The 15,319-nt window shown below is 41.7% G+C and overlaps 1 protein-coding gene across 3 annotated transcripts in view; it reads left to right on the top strand.

Annotated features, from left to right (window-relative positions):
* Nucleotides 1-15,319, top strand: part of LOC135551398 (KH domain-containing, RNA-binding, signal transduction-associated protein 3-like) — a 163,933-nt gene that overhangs the window by 97,153 nt on the left and 51,461 nt on the right. For all 3 annotated transcript variants that reach the window (XM_064982619.1, XM_064982617.1, XM_064982618.1), the window contains exons 3-5: nt 10,517-10,633; nt 13,519-13,665; nt 14,925-15,067. In XM_064982619.1, the coding sequence (XP_064838691.1) occupies nt 10,517-10,633; nt 13,519-13,665; nt 14,925-15,067 (407 nt within the window). The remainder of the gene's footprint in view (nt 1-10,516; nt 10,634-13,518; nt 13,666-14,924; nt 15,068-15,319) is intronic.

The raw sequence follows: 15,319 nt of genomic DNA, 5'->3' as shown, positions 1-15,319 counted from the left end.
TTTCTAATTAATTGGATTTTCACATCCATGTCTTTGCATAGCCCACCACATGCACTGTTTCCTAACCACATCTGGATGGGGCGGCAGGGTAGCCTAGTGGTTAGAGCGTTGGACTAGTAACCGGAAGGTTGTGAGTTCAAACCCCCGAGCCGACAAGGTACAAATCTGTCGTTCTGCCCCTGAACAGGCAGTTAACCCACTGTTCCCAGGCCGTCATTGAAAATAAGAATGTGTTCTTAACTGACTTGCCTGGTTAAATAAAGGTAAAAAATTAACTTGTAAGTCGCTCTGGATAAGAGCGTCTGCTAAATGACTTAAATGTAAATGTAATGGATGGATCCAGAACAAATTACTGTGAGAATAAATATCACTGAATGACTGGTCTTGATAAATCAATACTCCGTTTGTGTATTGGGTTAGACTACAATTAGGGTGTGGAAATGTTAGGATTATTTTGCTCTTCACTCAGAGTCACGTAGACCTACTCCCAAGAAAACCAGCAAACCAGGCTGTCGTCTTGTGAAACAGTGGATGTAAAGAATCTAACGAGCTAAAGCATTTACTGCAACTTGAATGTACAATTGTGTAATCTTGCCTTGCAATGCAGCTGAAGTAACATAGCTAGCTAACTATTTACTTGCTTATTGTGTAGTGGAGGATAAAAATAACTATGCCTATGGATGTGTAGCTATCTACAGTATGTAGCCGATCTGTGTATGGACCCTAAAACGTTTGGTATGAACATTAGTTCAGAACCTATCTATTAACCTCAGCTATCACAGTAGTTGTATCAAGCCTATGGATTGTGTTGAATATAATAACTTTATTGTGCCAAGAATGCAAGTCCTATATACATGTACTGTGGTTATTGCCACGCATGAGATCTCCACATTGTAGCCTGTACATTGAATATATTCACTGATCATGTACTCTTCCATGGCAAATAAAGGTGCGGTTCAGATATGAATCGCTGAGACATTTTTTTTTCAGTCATATCAAACTATTTAAATGATGCTGTGTCTGCCTTTGTATTAAAATTATACACTTCAACAGTGTTTACCACTCCTGCTCCTGGGACATCAATGATTACACATTGTAACTATGCAATAGACTAGAAACATGATTGATTTGTAATTCATATATACAGACAAAAAAAATATGCATATCGATCTCCCTTCACCTGCATTAATCTGAGGACACAGGATAGTATTTCTATGAGATATTTAATTTCGCCCAGTGGAGAATGTTAAACACTTTATTGAAAGAAGTTCATTATCCAGGTGTTATAAATACACAAATGCATTATAATTATGATATTTGTAATATTATAAATACAAGTTCAATCTGTACTTCAGTGCACATATGGTGTTGTGCATAAAACAAGGAAGAAAGACGAGGTGGGGAGAGAGGTGTAGAAGACAGAAAGGTAAAGAGGTGAGGTGGCGATGAAGGGACTGGCTTCCTCTCTCACATCAAAGCATACATGCAGACTAGTGACAAATGGATAGAGAGAGAGAGCATGATGAAGCCTTGTTTCCCAGATTCCATGTACAACAAGATAGGCAGAGATGGAGAAAAATAACACAGAACACTTTAATTACTCCTGGTTGTCACTTTTGCCAGCAATAAAGCTTCCACGGCCTGTTCCTCAGACAGTGAACATCTGGCAATATCTACATTTTCGAACCCTTGGTCAGCTCGCTCTCTGAAAATAAAGAAAACAGCTTATTATTTTATAGATATGAAAACAATAACTGAGATATGACCGTTAAATCTCAAGCAGCAGATGTCATTTTTATGATATGCCAATACAGCCCAGTGCTGCTTACCTGAGATGCCATCTTCATCGGTGTCCGTTTTGACTTCCTTTGTGTTGGAAAAAAGTTGCTTTCAGAACAATTATTTTTGATTGAATATAAAAAAGGTTTTGCTCTCGACAAAAAGACATAAATGTACCAAATCAAATCAAAGTTTATTTGTCACGTGCGCCGAATACAACAGGTGTAGACCTTACAGTGAAATGCATATAACAATTTGTCGGTGGATAACGACTCCTTCAGACAAACGTGCTACCATATCCTGCCAGCACGCCCACAAGGGAGCCACTTAGAGCAGAATGATGACGCGTGGAAGAGGGAAATGAATGAGATTGGAACAGCAATTTGTTGCAAGTTTAGGAGGAGAGCTAATAGCTGAACAGCAGCCTATTCAACCTACTAAAGAATAGTCTAAACGCAGAGCTAGGTGTGAAAACCCCCACTCCTATCGCAGACCAGATTTGCCCTAACGACCAAGGGGTAGCTTGCTACTCAATGTAATAAAGTAATGACTTTTCAAATAAGTTACCAAATAAGTTACACGTTATGTTGGCTGACAATTTGTTAGCTACGCTGTCCTTACGAACCACATAGCATATCATTACAGCAGCATGTACCAGTATGTTAGCTAGCTATCTAACGTTAGTAGTTAATCAAACCTGCCAGTATATTAACTATAGGCTGTCTAACTACCCAATGTTTATTGACTTGATTATTCTCCTCATTCTTAGCTTAGCTAAATGGTATAGTTGTTGTGCTTTCTCAATGGACATTCGGGTGCTTTCGTAAATTAGTTCTGGCTATCTATAGGCTGGACAATAGAACGAGTCAAAATTCAACCAAGTCCAAAAAACGACTGGAACACTAACGCGAGCCCATAGCAAATTAATGTAATCGACAGTTCGCAGAACCTGTTTTGACTGGAGTGATGCTTAGAATTCCATTAAAAATATATATATTTTTAATTTACCACTACAATCTGTTCGTCGGACGAAACTTGTGAAGAAAGTAAACATCTGCACCTTGATTGTCCCAACTGTGCTTATGGCTGCGTAATGAAAAAGTAGGGAATAAAAAATTGGACTATTTCTGGTCTAACAATTGATGACAGTTGAGCTCGCTGCCCAGACTTACATCATAACAAAGGGGAGATTCTCCTGATTAAAATGGTGCCCTTGTAACTGTTTTGCTTCCGTCCCTCTTCTCGCACCTATCTTGGCTTGAACCAGGGACCCTCTGCACACATAGACAACAGCCACCCTCGAAGCATCGTTACCCATCGCTCCACAAAAGCCACGGCCCTTGCAGAGCAAGGGGAACAACTACTTCGAGGTCTCAGAGCGAGTGAAATCACAGATTGAAATGCTATTATCGCGCACCCTGCTAACTAGCTTGCCATTTCACACCGGTTCCACCCGACTTGAAACAAATCTAAATATACACATTGCGAGATATTTGGAGAAATACACAGACATGCCTATATTTCCCCAATAGGAAACAATGGGAAGAACGCAGAGTTCCAATATTATTTTTGTTGTTTACATTTTATTGCTTACATTTTAACTATAAAACAATGTGAGCAGGTCTCATTGCCAACAATAGCGAAGCAGGCATTGTGACGTTGAACAATAAACTGGGAATAGAACGTTCGGAAGGCGAGTTGGTGCCACTGTGCTAAATAGAACTAATAGAGGCTGGCAGGGAGAAAAATGCACTAAAATAAGGCCTGTTTTTTTGTGATTACTTCAAAACGACGGCAAACAGCTGGGAAATATGGTCATATTATGAAACTGGCCTCCACGGTATATGCAAATGAACTAGTTTTTATCAGAAAAGAACGTTGTTAAAAATGTTATGTGTCCAGCCTACTATCTACATGGATTTCAGAGCACTCTCATCTGAGTGTACCAGAGCACAAAATAATTACTTTACGAGCGCGCAACACCCGTTGAATATGGCCGGTGTCAGTAAACGCCGGAAAAAAAAGCGCAATTAAGTTGTTTCCAGCAGCACATTTGCAGTCACCAATGCTCTGATTAACACGAAAACTTTACTCGCCCAAGCAAATTGGTCAGAGTGGTCTCATTTGTGTCTGGAAGTAGCTAGCCAACGTTAGCTTGGGTGCTTGATACTTATTTTACACCAAAATTTGCAAATAAATTCCTTAAAAATCCTACAATGTGATTTTCTGAAATTTTTTCTTCTAATTTTGTCTGTCATAGTTGAAGTGTACCTATGATGAAAATTACAGACCTCTCTCATCATTTTAAGTGGGAGAACTTGCACAATTGGTGGCTGACTAAATACTTTTTTTGCCCCACTGTATCTGACAATGTTTCTAACTAGACTATCTTACCTGTATACAGAGACAGGTGTTTTCTTCATCTCCTTAGCTGTCATACTATAATTCCACTGATTTTAAACCTCGGTCCTCCAGAAAGTGGAGAGCAACACTTATGCAGTTCTATTACGCGATATATATATATATATATATATATATATATATATATAAAAAAAGCTGTGTTAGACAGGATTACCTATACATGCTGACCAGCTCAAATAGACAGATGCATGGCAGACCAATCCAAACTCATCTCTTGGCATGTCCAGCCCACTCATTATCTCAGCCAATCATGGCTAGTGGGAAGGTTGCTGACTTTTTCTGTGGCTAAACCAACTAGGCTCGTAATTTAACCATTTTATTTATATTTACAGATGGCATACACGTTTGTTATTAATGCACATGAAAGTTCACATGTTCCAGAATGCATTTCTGCCAAAAAACGCATTTAGATTTAAAAAAGGTTTGCATTCAAATGTCTCTCCTGTGCAGTAGTGACGCATGACAAACGCCACATTTCCTGAAACAAGTCACAATTTACAAATAAATGATAATCTGTTCTAACAAAAAACATCTCTAGTACAGCTAATATTGAAAACAGTCAAATGCATTTGTGAATTTAATCGTTTTAGCCGCCATGTTGTGGTTTATTAATTGTTTAATTATTCAAGGCTCCCTTTCTATTTTGTTTTATAGCTGAAATACATGACTAATTAAAGACATGGATGTCTTGTATGCTGTGTGATGACATGCACAAAGGAATGAATGACTGAGTGATATACTGTATATTGAAGTAGTATGTTATGCCAATAAGTCAGTTAGGCTAAAACAGCTACGGTAAACAGGACTTTTAGGCCTCCAGATCCATGTTATTTTAATAACTTAGCTCCTCAAAGATGCCCTTTGGTGATCCATCTAGCATTAATGGCAACAATGGCTGACAGTAAAATCTATTACGGCATGCATTTCAACGTGCCATCCCATTCCGCAGCACCTAGCAAGCTGTGCTGCAGTATGACACAACTTTTAAAGGAAGTGCCACTTCCTTTAGAAGGAAGTGTTTGCTTGTTATTATACCAATTTGCAACTGGAAAACAAGAGCATCTAGAAAACAGTAATCCCTTGTAGTTGTTTTACAGTATTAGTGTTGCGGTGAGATTGGTTTAGAATTGATTTATGTGTAAGCGAAGAGAAGACTGCAGCCCACATCACTGCACGCGCCACCAAAATGTTCCCCTTTTGTCATTTTAAGACTCGCGCACATCTCACCAAATGTGGATCTAGCGTTCCTCTGCCGATCCTTCAGTGCACTGTGTTTAAGGGACCACCCGCTGTAGACTTCTCACTGACATCATTTTTCATTTGACTCTACATGTAAAATCGGTGCACACTTGGTTTGCAAAGCAGGTCTCTTTGCTGATCTGATTAACACGTTTTTGTTTGCTACATGATTCCATGTGTGTTATTTCATCATTTTGATGGCTTTGCTATTATTCTACAACGTAGAGAAAAAGTACAAATAAAGAAAAAACCTTGAATAAATAGGTGTTCTAAAACCTTTGACCGGTAGTGTACGTGCACCTCGTCATACATATTTTTGTATAAGTCACCACAGGCCATTAGAAAGGTGTAAGGAGCTCCCCTGGTACATTTCTAGTTTAGGGTGTGTTTCTGTTGCTCTGTTGTTTTTGTCTTCTCTGTGTCTGTGTTTCTATATCTCTGTATCACTACTTGTCACTGTCTGTGTCCCTGTATCTTTGTGTCTGTCTCTGTCTGTCTCTCCTCTCTCCTGTGTCTGACTCTGCGTCTCTCCCCTCCTCTGTCTCTCTTTGTCTCTATCTCTTCCCTCTGCTGTGTCTTTCTGTGTGTCTGTCTCTCCTCTCTCCTGTGTGTCTCTGTCTCTGTGTCTCTCCCCTCTTTGTCTCTCCTCTCCTAGAAAACGGCCACAATGATTTATTTTTCTGCTGTTGGCTCGGTCTGTCCTGCTGTCTTCAGCAGAATCGCTGCACGCTGGCTTTTTCTGAACACACCTCTCCTCTCGCAGTGCAATACACACAAACTCTCTCTCTCTCTCTCTCTCTCTCTCTCTCTCTCTAGCACAGCACAGGCTAGCAGAACAGTAATACATTCAGGAAATGATGAAAAGACGTTAGATGCTGGTCCGCCCCAACCCCCTATGTAGCTGTGATTAATCATAGATCCGTTCCTACTGTTTGGTGTCCTCTGACTTTTTCTTAATCACTGAACCCGCTATCACTGAACCTGCTATCTCCGTCCCCTGCCAGTTTCCAAATAGGTTATTTGGCTGTCCCCATAGGAGAACCCTTTTTGGTTCCAGGTAGAAACCTTTTTTGCTCCAGGTAGAACTCTGTTGGGTTCAATGTAGAACTCTCTGTGGAAAGGGTTCTACATGGAACCCCAAAGAGTTCTACATGGAACTGAAAGGGTTTTTACCTGGAACCAAAATGGGTTCTACTATGGGGACAGCCAAAGAACCCTTTTAGGTTCTAGATAGCACCTTTTCTTCTAAGAGTGTAGTGTGTGTGTGTGTGTGTGTGTGTGTGTGTGTGTGTGTGTGTGTGTGTGTGTGTGTGTGTGTGTGTGTGTGTGTGTGTGTGTGTGTGTGTGTGTGTGTGTGTGTGTGTGTGTGTGTGTGTGTGTGTGTATTGCACTGCGAGAGGAGAGGTGTATTTTTGAATTTTTGCAATTCATTCCAGTCATTGGCAGCCGAGAACTGGAAGGAGAGGTGGCCGAAGAAGGTGTTGGCTTTGAGGATGAACAGTCAAATATACCTGCTGGAGCGTGTGTTGCTATGGTGACCAGTGAGCTGAGATAAGGCGGAGCTTTACCTAGCAAAGACTTATAGATGACCTGGAGCTAGTGGGTTTGGCGACGAATATGTAGCGAGGACCAGCCAACGAGAGCATACAGGTCGCAGTGGCGGGTAGTATATGGGGCTTTGGTGACTAAACGGATGGCACTGTGATAGACTGCATCCAATTTGCTGAGTAGAGTGTTGGAGGCTATTTTGTAAATGACATTGCCGAAGTCGAGGATCGGTAGGATAGTCAGTTTTACGAGGGTATGTTTGGCAGCATGAGTGAAGGAGGCTTTTTTTTGCGAAATAGGAAGCCGATTCTAGATTTCATTTTGGATTGGAGATGCTTAATGTGAATCTGGAAGGAGAGTTTACAGTCTAGCCAGACACCTAGGTATTTACAGTTGCCCACATAAGTCAGAGCCGTCCAGAGTAGTGATGCATGTGTGTGTGTAACCAAAATTAAAGCAGTGGTTCTAGCCAACACATGATTAAGATGCGACTGTTCAGCTCTCATGTGGGCCATCACTATCAGTGCCAAGTTATCACAGTCCTTTCCTAGTCCCCATCCAGACAGTAATGGACCCACACTGCAGAAGTTTAGGACCGGGTTCAGATGACTGTTGTTGTTGAGGTAAACAGATTAGAGATATAAAATGCTGATAGCTCTGTTAATGACCACAGGCCCCAGTCAGACTATGGTTACGTCCCATTACATCCATTTCCCTTTATAGTGCACTACTTTCTGGTCAAAAGTAGCACACTATAAAGGGAATATGGGTGCCATTTGGGATGCAGACTCTTTTATATCTAATTCCAAACACCCATTGAAGAATGGCCAGACTTATATGTCCTGTAAAACAGAATGGTGAACACAGAATGTGGGTTAGAGGTTTTAGTTTGCATTAGTAAAGACAGGGTGATGTCAAGATTAAATCCCTGACATTTAGACGCCTTAAACAGATTAGATCCCAGGCAAATATCTTTGATCTGTCTGTAAATAGCTAGGCTTTCATAAAAGCACCAAATCAACAGCATCCCATAGCGCAGCACCAAAACAGCATGTGATATGCTGCCTGACTGTTATCGTCCTGTTATTTGTCTGAATAAAATGACCGCTTTTACGGAATGGTCATTGTTCTACATATTTAACTTTTTCATGCTTGACCGTTGTTTACAATACATGATGTATCCCCCCCCCCCCCCCTGGATATAACAGGCGCAAACTTTCCCACCAGTTCAAATTCATACTGATGTAAACCTGGCTATTAGGAAACATAATGGACTTCCAGATACCATTGGCACCTTTTCCGGAGCCTCACCATCTGCAGACATCATCCTATGTACAATTGTAATGAGTGTAATTTACCTGGTGTTAGCATACGCGAAGGCCTGTGTACGAGAGCACTAGTGAAACTGACAATATAGGGCCATATGGCCTGAGTTCACCTGAGTGCACTGCCTGCGACTGATCATTGCAATGTCCGTTACTGACCATTGCAACGACAGTTATTGACTATGGCAACTACAGTTAATGACCATGGCAACGACAGTTACTGTTGTGAGAGAATAACAGGCAGGAGACATAAGAGCCATAGGTGAGGTGTAGAACAAAATAGGGCTGTTTTTTTTGTCTCTCCTGTCTGCTAATTAATGACCCAGGGAGATGTAGGAGACAGCTGTATAACTCACTGTTAAAGGGAGAGAGATGGTGAGCAGAATAGCTCTGTACTCTGTACCCTCTATCTCTCTGTCTACCTGCTGTCTCTCTCTCTCTCTACCTGCTATCTCTCTCTCTCTCTACCTGCTATCTCTCTCTCTCTCTCTCTCTCTCTCTCTCTCTCTCTCTCTCTCTCTCTTTTCTCTCTCGCTCCTCTGTTTTTCTATCCATCTAATCTCTCTGTTTTGGTCTTTGCATGACCTTAAACAGGGTCACTCAACAGTCAACAGCTATATGAAAATAGCAAGGGTACTCTATGTGCCTTTTGCAGAGCATTTATACAGTGGTAACATAGACATAGAATGGCAAAATGGGGTATTGTATAAAACTTGAATAGTTGAATAGAAAAATGTTGTACTATATGAACCTGACTGCTCATACGCTTAGAATCCTAATTTCACATAATGCTGTTATAATTGGAAGGATTATGTATGTTAGTTGTCTAAGACAGAAATGCTGTTCTGCATCCCAAATGGCACCTTTTTCCCTATATAGTGCACTACGTTTAACCTTATGGGCCCTGGTCAAAAGTAGTGCACCATATAGAGAATAGGGTGCCGTTTAAAAGAAAACAAATGACATTTTTATTTGTCACATGCGCTGAATACAACAGGTGAAATGCTTACTTACAAACCAGTAAATTACTTAACCAACAATGCAGTTAAACAAAATGGAGTTAAGTAAATATTTACTAAAAAACTAAAGTAAAAAATGGAATAGAAAGTAACACAATACAATAGCAATAATAAGGTTATATACATGGGGTACCGGTACTGAGTCAATGTGCGGGGGTACAGGTTAGTCGAGGTCATTTGTATGTGGTTAGGGGGTAGAGTGACTATACATGAAGAATAAACAGCGAGTAGCAGCTGTGTAAAAACAGTGAAGTTGGGGGGGGGGGGGGGGGTCAATGTAAATAGTCCGGGTGGCCATTTGATTAATTGTTCAGCAGTCTTATGGCTTGGGGGTAGAAGCTGTTAAGGAGCCTTTTGGACCAAGACTTGGCACTCCGATACATGTGGGTCGCACACCTGGATATGGTTGAAATAGCAGTGTTACGGAGACTCAGTGCTACTATAAAAGATGTCAAATAAAATAGGGATCAGTAAAACATTTTACTCTTGTCAAATGCTTGTCAAATGCTAACCATCCTTGCTTGGTTTTTGTACTATTTTTTCAACCTGACCATCCACACTCTGAGCCTCCTCATTTCACATAATGCTGTTATAATTGTAAGGATTATGTGTGTTGGTTGTCAAAGGCAGAAAGATTGCAGTCAGAGTGCAGTATAACTGCAGGATGCTGCAAATACCGCATTCAAAATATATATATATTTTTTTACTGCAGTCATTTTGGAGTGTAACTCCACTGCAGTTATACTGACTTATTCTTTCATTTCTGAAATCCAAAATACCAGTCGGCTGCAGTTACTGCAATATTACTTCAGTTTCAAAACTGCAATCTTTTTTTTTGTACGAGAAATGGCATCCTTTTCCCTATATAGTGCACTACGTTTGACCATATGGCCCTGGTCAAAAGTAGTGCACTATATATGGAATAGGGTCTCATTTGGTATATACACCTGGACATGGTTGAGATAACAGTTTTATGGAGACACCCGTGCTACTAGGAAGATAGTTCTCATGTCAACCCAAATACGGATTACTTACATGTACTCTTGTCAATTGCTACACTCCTTGTTTATATTTAGTCAAAAGCAGACTGTTTGAACCGAAATGTGATTGACATACAACTGTCTTTGTCTTTATCTCATCAGGACAGTTACTCATTAAGCTTCTCTGCTTGTGTTTCTGTTTTAGTTTAACTTTGTGGGCAAACTGCTGGGTCCACGCGGGAACTCACTAAAGAGACTGCAGGAAGACACGCTCACTAAGATGTCCATTCTGGGGAAAGGATCAATGAGAGACAAAGAGAAGGTAACAGCCAAGTCTTTCTCTCCTTCTCTCTAACAGTCAAACATTCCTCTTTCTCCCTCTCTGTCTAGTAAAACCCAAGTCCTCTTCTCTTTCTCTCACTCTCTGTCTCTCTATCTCTCTCTTGTTTGTTTCGGATAAATTGAGGCAGACACCCTCAGTGGAAAGGCATCAATAACCAGCTGAGTTATTGCGGACATGTTCTGTCTTGTTGTGTCTGTGACAGTCTTTCTCCGCCAGTCAGTTTGTCATCATGGCTGATTTGTGACATCGATGATCTTCGGTGTCATACGCAAACGTTCCGTTAGATTGTTGTGATCGATTCTCTCTCTGACGGCACAAACTCTGGAACACCTGCTGAACAGATCTGTCATGGAGATGTGCTGAGCTCAGCAGGTTTCAAAACACACACGGACGCATGCACGCGCACACACAGCTCACACACGCAGCTCGGCATGCTTGACACACCTCCTCCACTACCTCACCAGGGAGATCTGGGATCTGTGATTGACAGTTTGCTCCAGATCCAGCATGCACCTTTACTTTCATAGTTTCATAAAACGATGCGCCCGAAAAGAGCCTTTTGTTGTGCTATTTGTTTCAGTCTTCTTGCAGTGAGAGGCCTGTATAATACATGATGTTTTCTATCATTAAGAGACGTAATTCTAGAATCTAATTCTAATTGTGTGGATACAGCTGTGTTCTTATAGCTGCCCCGCTGCAAGCCAGTTGGAGATGGATACAATCTCAGCTTCAGTGTATGCTTTATGGCTACGTGTAGAATTCTCATAGAATTCCTCCAAGATCTGCCCAAGATTTGTCATCGTCAGTTACACAGAGTGTCAGGGAAAGGATCAAAGGAATGGCCACAGAAGCAACAGGCTGTATAAGGCTTTTCTCTTCTCCTTCTTCCTGCTCTTCCTTTGCTTCTGAGTGTGGAGCTGATGGCACCCCTGACATCCCTGCACTGTCACCATACTCTTTTAGCCAATATGACATAGAAGCATTCAGAGTCTCTGTCCTGAAGTTGCTTTATTATACGTTCCTTGGGCTGGGTGACGTTTAGGGTTGGTGTTATGGAAACGAAGGCTAGTGGAGCTTTAAAATGGATGATGAAATCACATGTTGTTGTTGAATTGGGCTTCCCTGTCCTCTGTCAGTCCTCTCAGTCTGCAAAGAGTCCCTACAATACACTGCATCCATGCTGTTGCTGTTGTGGCATCCTCCTATTGTTCAGCATGCATAAGAACGCGTCATCTGCAACAACTAACAGCATATACATGTCATGCTCTGAACCAAACTGTCTTTCCTATGGCGTTCCTATGGACTCTCATGTTGTTGTCTCAGGCTCTGTGCCTCTTTGTGCCTCTGTTTCTGGGAAGAGAATGGCTGTTTGATAACCAGATTCCCAGTGAGGAATATAAACAGATTCTCTATGAGGAATGTCAACAGAGGGGAGATGCTTGGAGGAGATAGAGGAGGTGACAGCTGTAATCTCCTGCCATGGCCTGCTGAGCACATATAGGAAGACAGTGTGTGTGTGTGTGTGTGTGTGTGTGTGTGTGTGTGTGTGTGTGTGCGTGCGTGCGTGCGTGCGTGCCATTGATGTCTGTTCGGCAGATCCATCAGTAGAGTATGCACAGAGGAGCCTCTTCCTCGTAAAACACAGATTTATGGGGGAAATTAGCATCTCATCAACATACCACAGGTTTAAAACAAGGTTATTTATAATTACATGACAGACTCTGCCTTGCATGATGCTTCTAGAGGACAGAATGTGTGTGAGTTGCAAGATTCCACTTGAGGAAGGGAGTTCTCAATAGCTAGCAGCATAGAGGAACACCACTAGAGAAGAGGTGAGCAGGATTTTGTTCTACTAGACAAGTCAGTTAATTAAGAACACATTCTTATTTACAATGCTTGCCTACTTGTAATGGCCCCCCGGCCTAACCCTCCCCTAACGCCGGACAACGCTGGGCCAGTTGTGCACCGCCCTATGGGACTCCCAATCATGATTGGTTGTGATACAGCCCGGGCTCGAACCCGGGTCTGTAGTGACACCTCTAGCACTGCCTTAGACCGCTGCACCACTCGGGAGATGTTGTCGGCTGTGCTGTAGTTTTACTTAGGGTTTGCTGTCCTATTTTGGCCCTTCATTTACATATGGCCTCTTTCTGTCTGGATGAGATGGCCCATTGAGATCTATTTTGGTTGGGTCCTATTTACACTATACTATGTAATGTATTACATTTACAGTATAGAGTGGTGCACTCCTTTATGGCATTAGAGGTTTGATCAGTATTGTGATTGTATTACAATTAGGGCTGTCAAACTGTAAAAAAAAATGTAATTAAGTTAATCGCAGGATTTGCTGTGTTTAATCTCGAATAAACACAACTTCTGAATTTGCTCAAATTGAGCAGTAATTTCAGATTTTTTTATTAAAAAAACATTACAAGAATATTGACGTCTTGATTTTGTCCAAAGTAACAGTTAGCAAAATCTGTTAAATTGATAAAGCACAGATTCTTTAACCTCAATGTCATCCGCCAGTTGTTTTTAGCTGTACAGATTGTTTGGACTGTTCAGTATATTCTGAATGCTTTCCGACAATGCGATCACAATAATAAAAAATGTGTGCACTTACATTTTTAAAAGTGAACTAGAGTTCACTGATTAACTCCGACAGCCCTAAATATAGTACGTTTTAATTCAATAATCAAGTCAAACAGATTTGCTGGATCAGTCTTGCTGATCCTGTGTGGATTAAATAAACTGTGAGGTGTAATTGAGGTGACATTATAATAGGCCAAGTTAAAGCACGTTCTGACAACTTCTGGTGTAAAAAGGGTTTCATAAATACATTTGATTGTTTTTTGTTCCACCAGGAGGAAGAGCTACGGAAGAGCGGAGAGGCCAAATATCAGCACCTGAACGAGGACCTCCATGTCCTCATAGAAGTGTTCGCTCCCCCTGCAGAGGCCTACAACAGGATGGGTCACGCACTGGAGGAGATCAAGAAGTTCCTCATACCTGTACGTACTGACACCTAGACACACATTACTGTTACCCTGTCCTCTTTTATTTTATCCAACATATGAACAAAATATATCAGCTAGCTAGTCAATCAATCAATCAATCAATCAATCAATCAAATGTATTTATAAAGCCCTTTTTACATCAGCGGAGGTCACAAAGTGCTGTCCAGAAACACAGCCTAAAGCCCCAAACAGATAGCAATGCAGGTGTACATCAGCTACTCTGCTTCTTTTGTGAAACGTGATTATACTCTGTGTCAGTGTCTGCATTGAACACCCAGATAGTAGAGTAAAGGTTATACAGGAAGTAGCAAGTGGCAGAATTCTGGTCCAGTCCAGTCACAATCCCTCTGCTTCTACAAGCTGGCCAGCTGAAGTAGTTGAACCACTATCCCACTCTGTCTGATTGGATGCACGTCCCTCTGAGGGAAGGGAAGTCATGGGGATAACTGACTAAGCTGAATAAGAGAGTAACACAGTCAGACAGGAAGCACTCAGCACAGCCGGACCCTCTCTGGGACGCCCATACATCACGTTTATTTACTCTTACTCCATGTATTATGGATGTGACTGATCTGTCCCATGCTATTATGGAAGAATAGTATGATCTCTCCATCCCATGTTGATATGTTTGATTGTTTCACTCCGAGCCATGATGATTTATTTCCGGTCATGAATGTGACGTCTTTAAATTTCCCTCACAAGCACACAGAGATGTGTTGATATGGAGGAGACACAAGACAATCGTCTCCATGGCAGCATGATTAAACGCTGATTTCCATATTAATTGCTACGTTCCATTGAGTGGTGAATACAACTGTGTGTGATGATAAAGCACACACACAGAGAGAGAGAGAGACGATTGTGTGTGACGATAAAAAGCCAAATGGGGTTCCTGGGTTTTATCAACGGGGGATCAGGAGTGTGTTGCTCTGCCTGAGGAGCAGCGGTCACAGCAGCATCATGACACGCATGAGCGCATGCACACACACACACACACACGCACACACACACACACACACACACACACACACACACACACACACACACACACACACACACACACACACACACACACACACACACACACACACACACACACACACACACACACACACACACACTGCTTGGTCACAGAAGCACTGTATAGTACATTAATTAGACATTCCTACAGGGCTGTAACCCTGGAGATAAAGGACGCCGTTTAATATGCTGTAATTAAAAGGGTATGTGTGTTTGTTTGTGTGTGTGTGCAGGATTACAATGATGAGATCCGACAGGCGCAGCTGCAGGAGCTGACGTACCTGAATGGTGGCTCAGAGGATGCCAAGGTGCCAGCGGTGAGGGGCAAGCTGCCTGCAGCACGGGGTAGAGGGACACCTGCCCCAGGACCCATCAGGTACCTACTGCCAACGTGTATGTGTGTGTGGGGGGGGGTACACCATCTGACCCAAATGATACACAATACAACTTTGAGAACTATTGACATTCAAAGACATGTTTGTATGCATCTTTCCTGCTGTATTCTCTTTATGACGTAACTCCCCAGATGACTTAGGATAATACTGAAATAGTCATCTCCATTATAATACTTTAAAGTACGCACGCTGTGTGGCTCTCAAGCGTTCTATTCAATGCAAAGTATATTTGT

This window comes from Oncorhynchus masou, chromosome 13 (genome assembly GCF_036934945.1).
Source record: "Oncorhynchus masou masou isolate Uvic2021 chromosome 13, UVic_Omas_1.1, whole genome shotgun sequence".
In the NCBI taxonomy this organism is placed as follows: domain Eukaryota; kingdom Metazoa; phylum Chordata; class Actinopteri; order Salmoniformes; family Salmonidae; genus Oncorhynchus; species Oncorhynchus masou.
The sequence above is the reverse complement of the archived record's forward strand: the minus strand, read 5'-3'. Positions and strand labels throughout refer to the sequence as shown.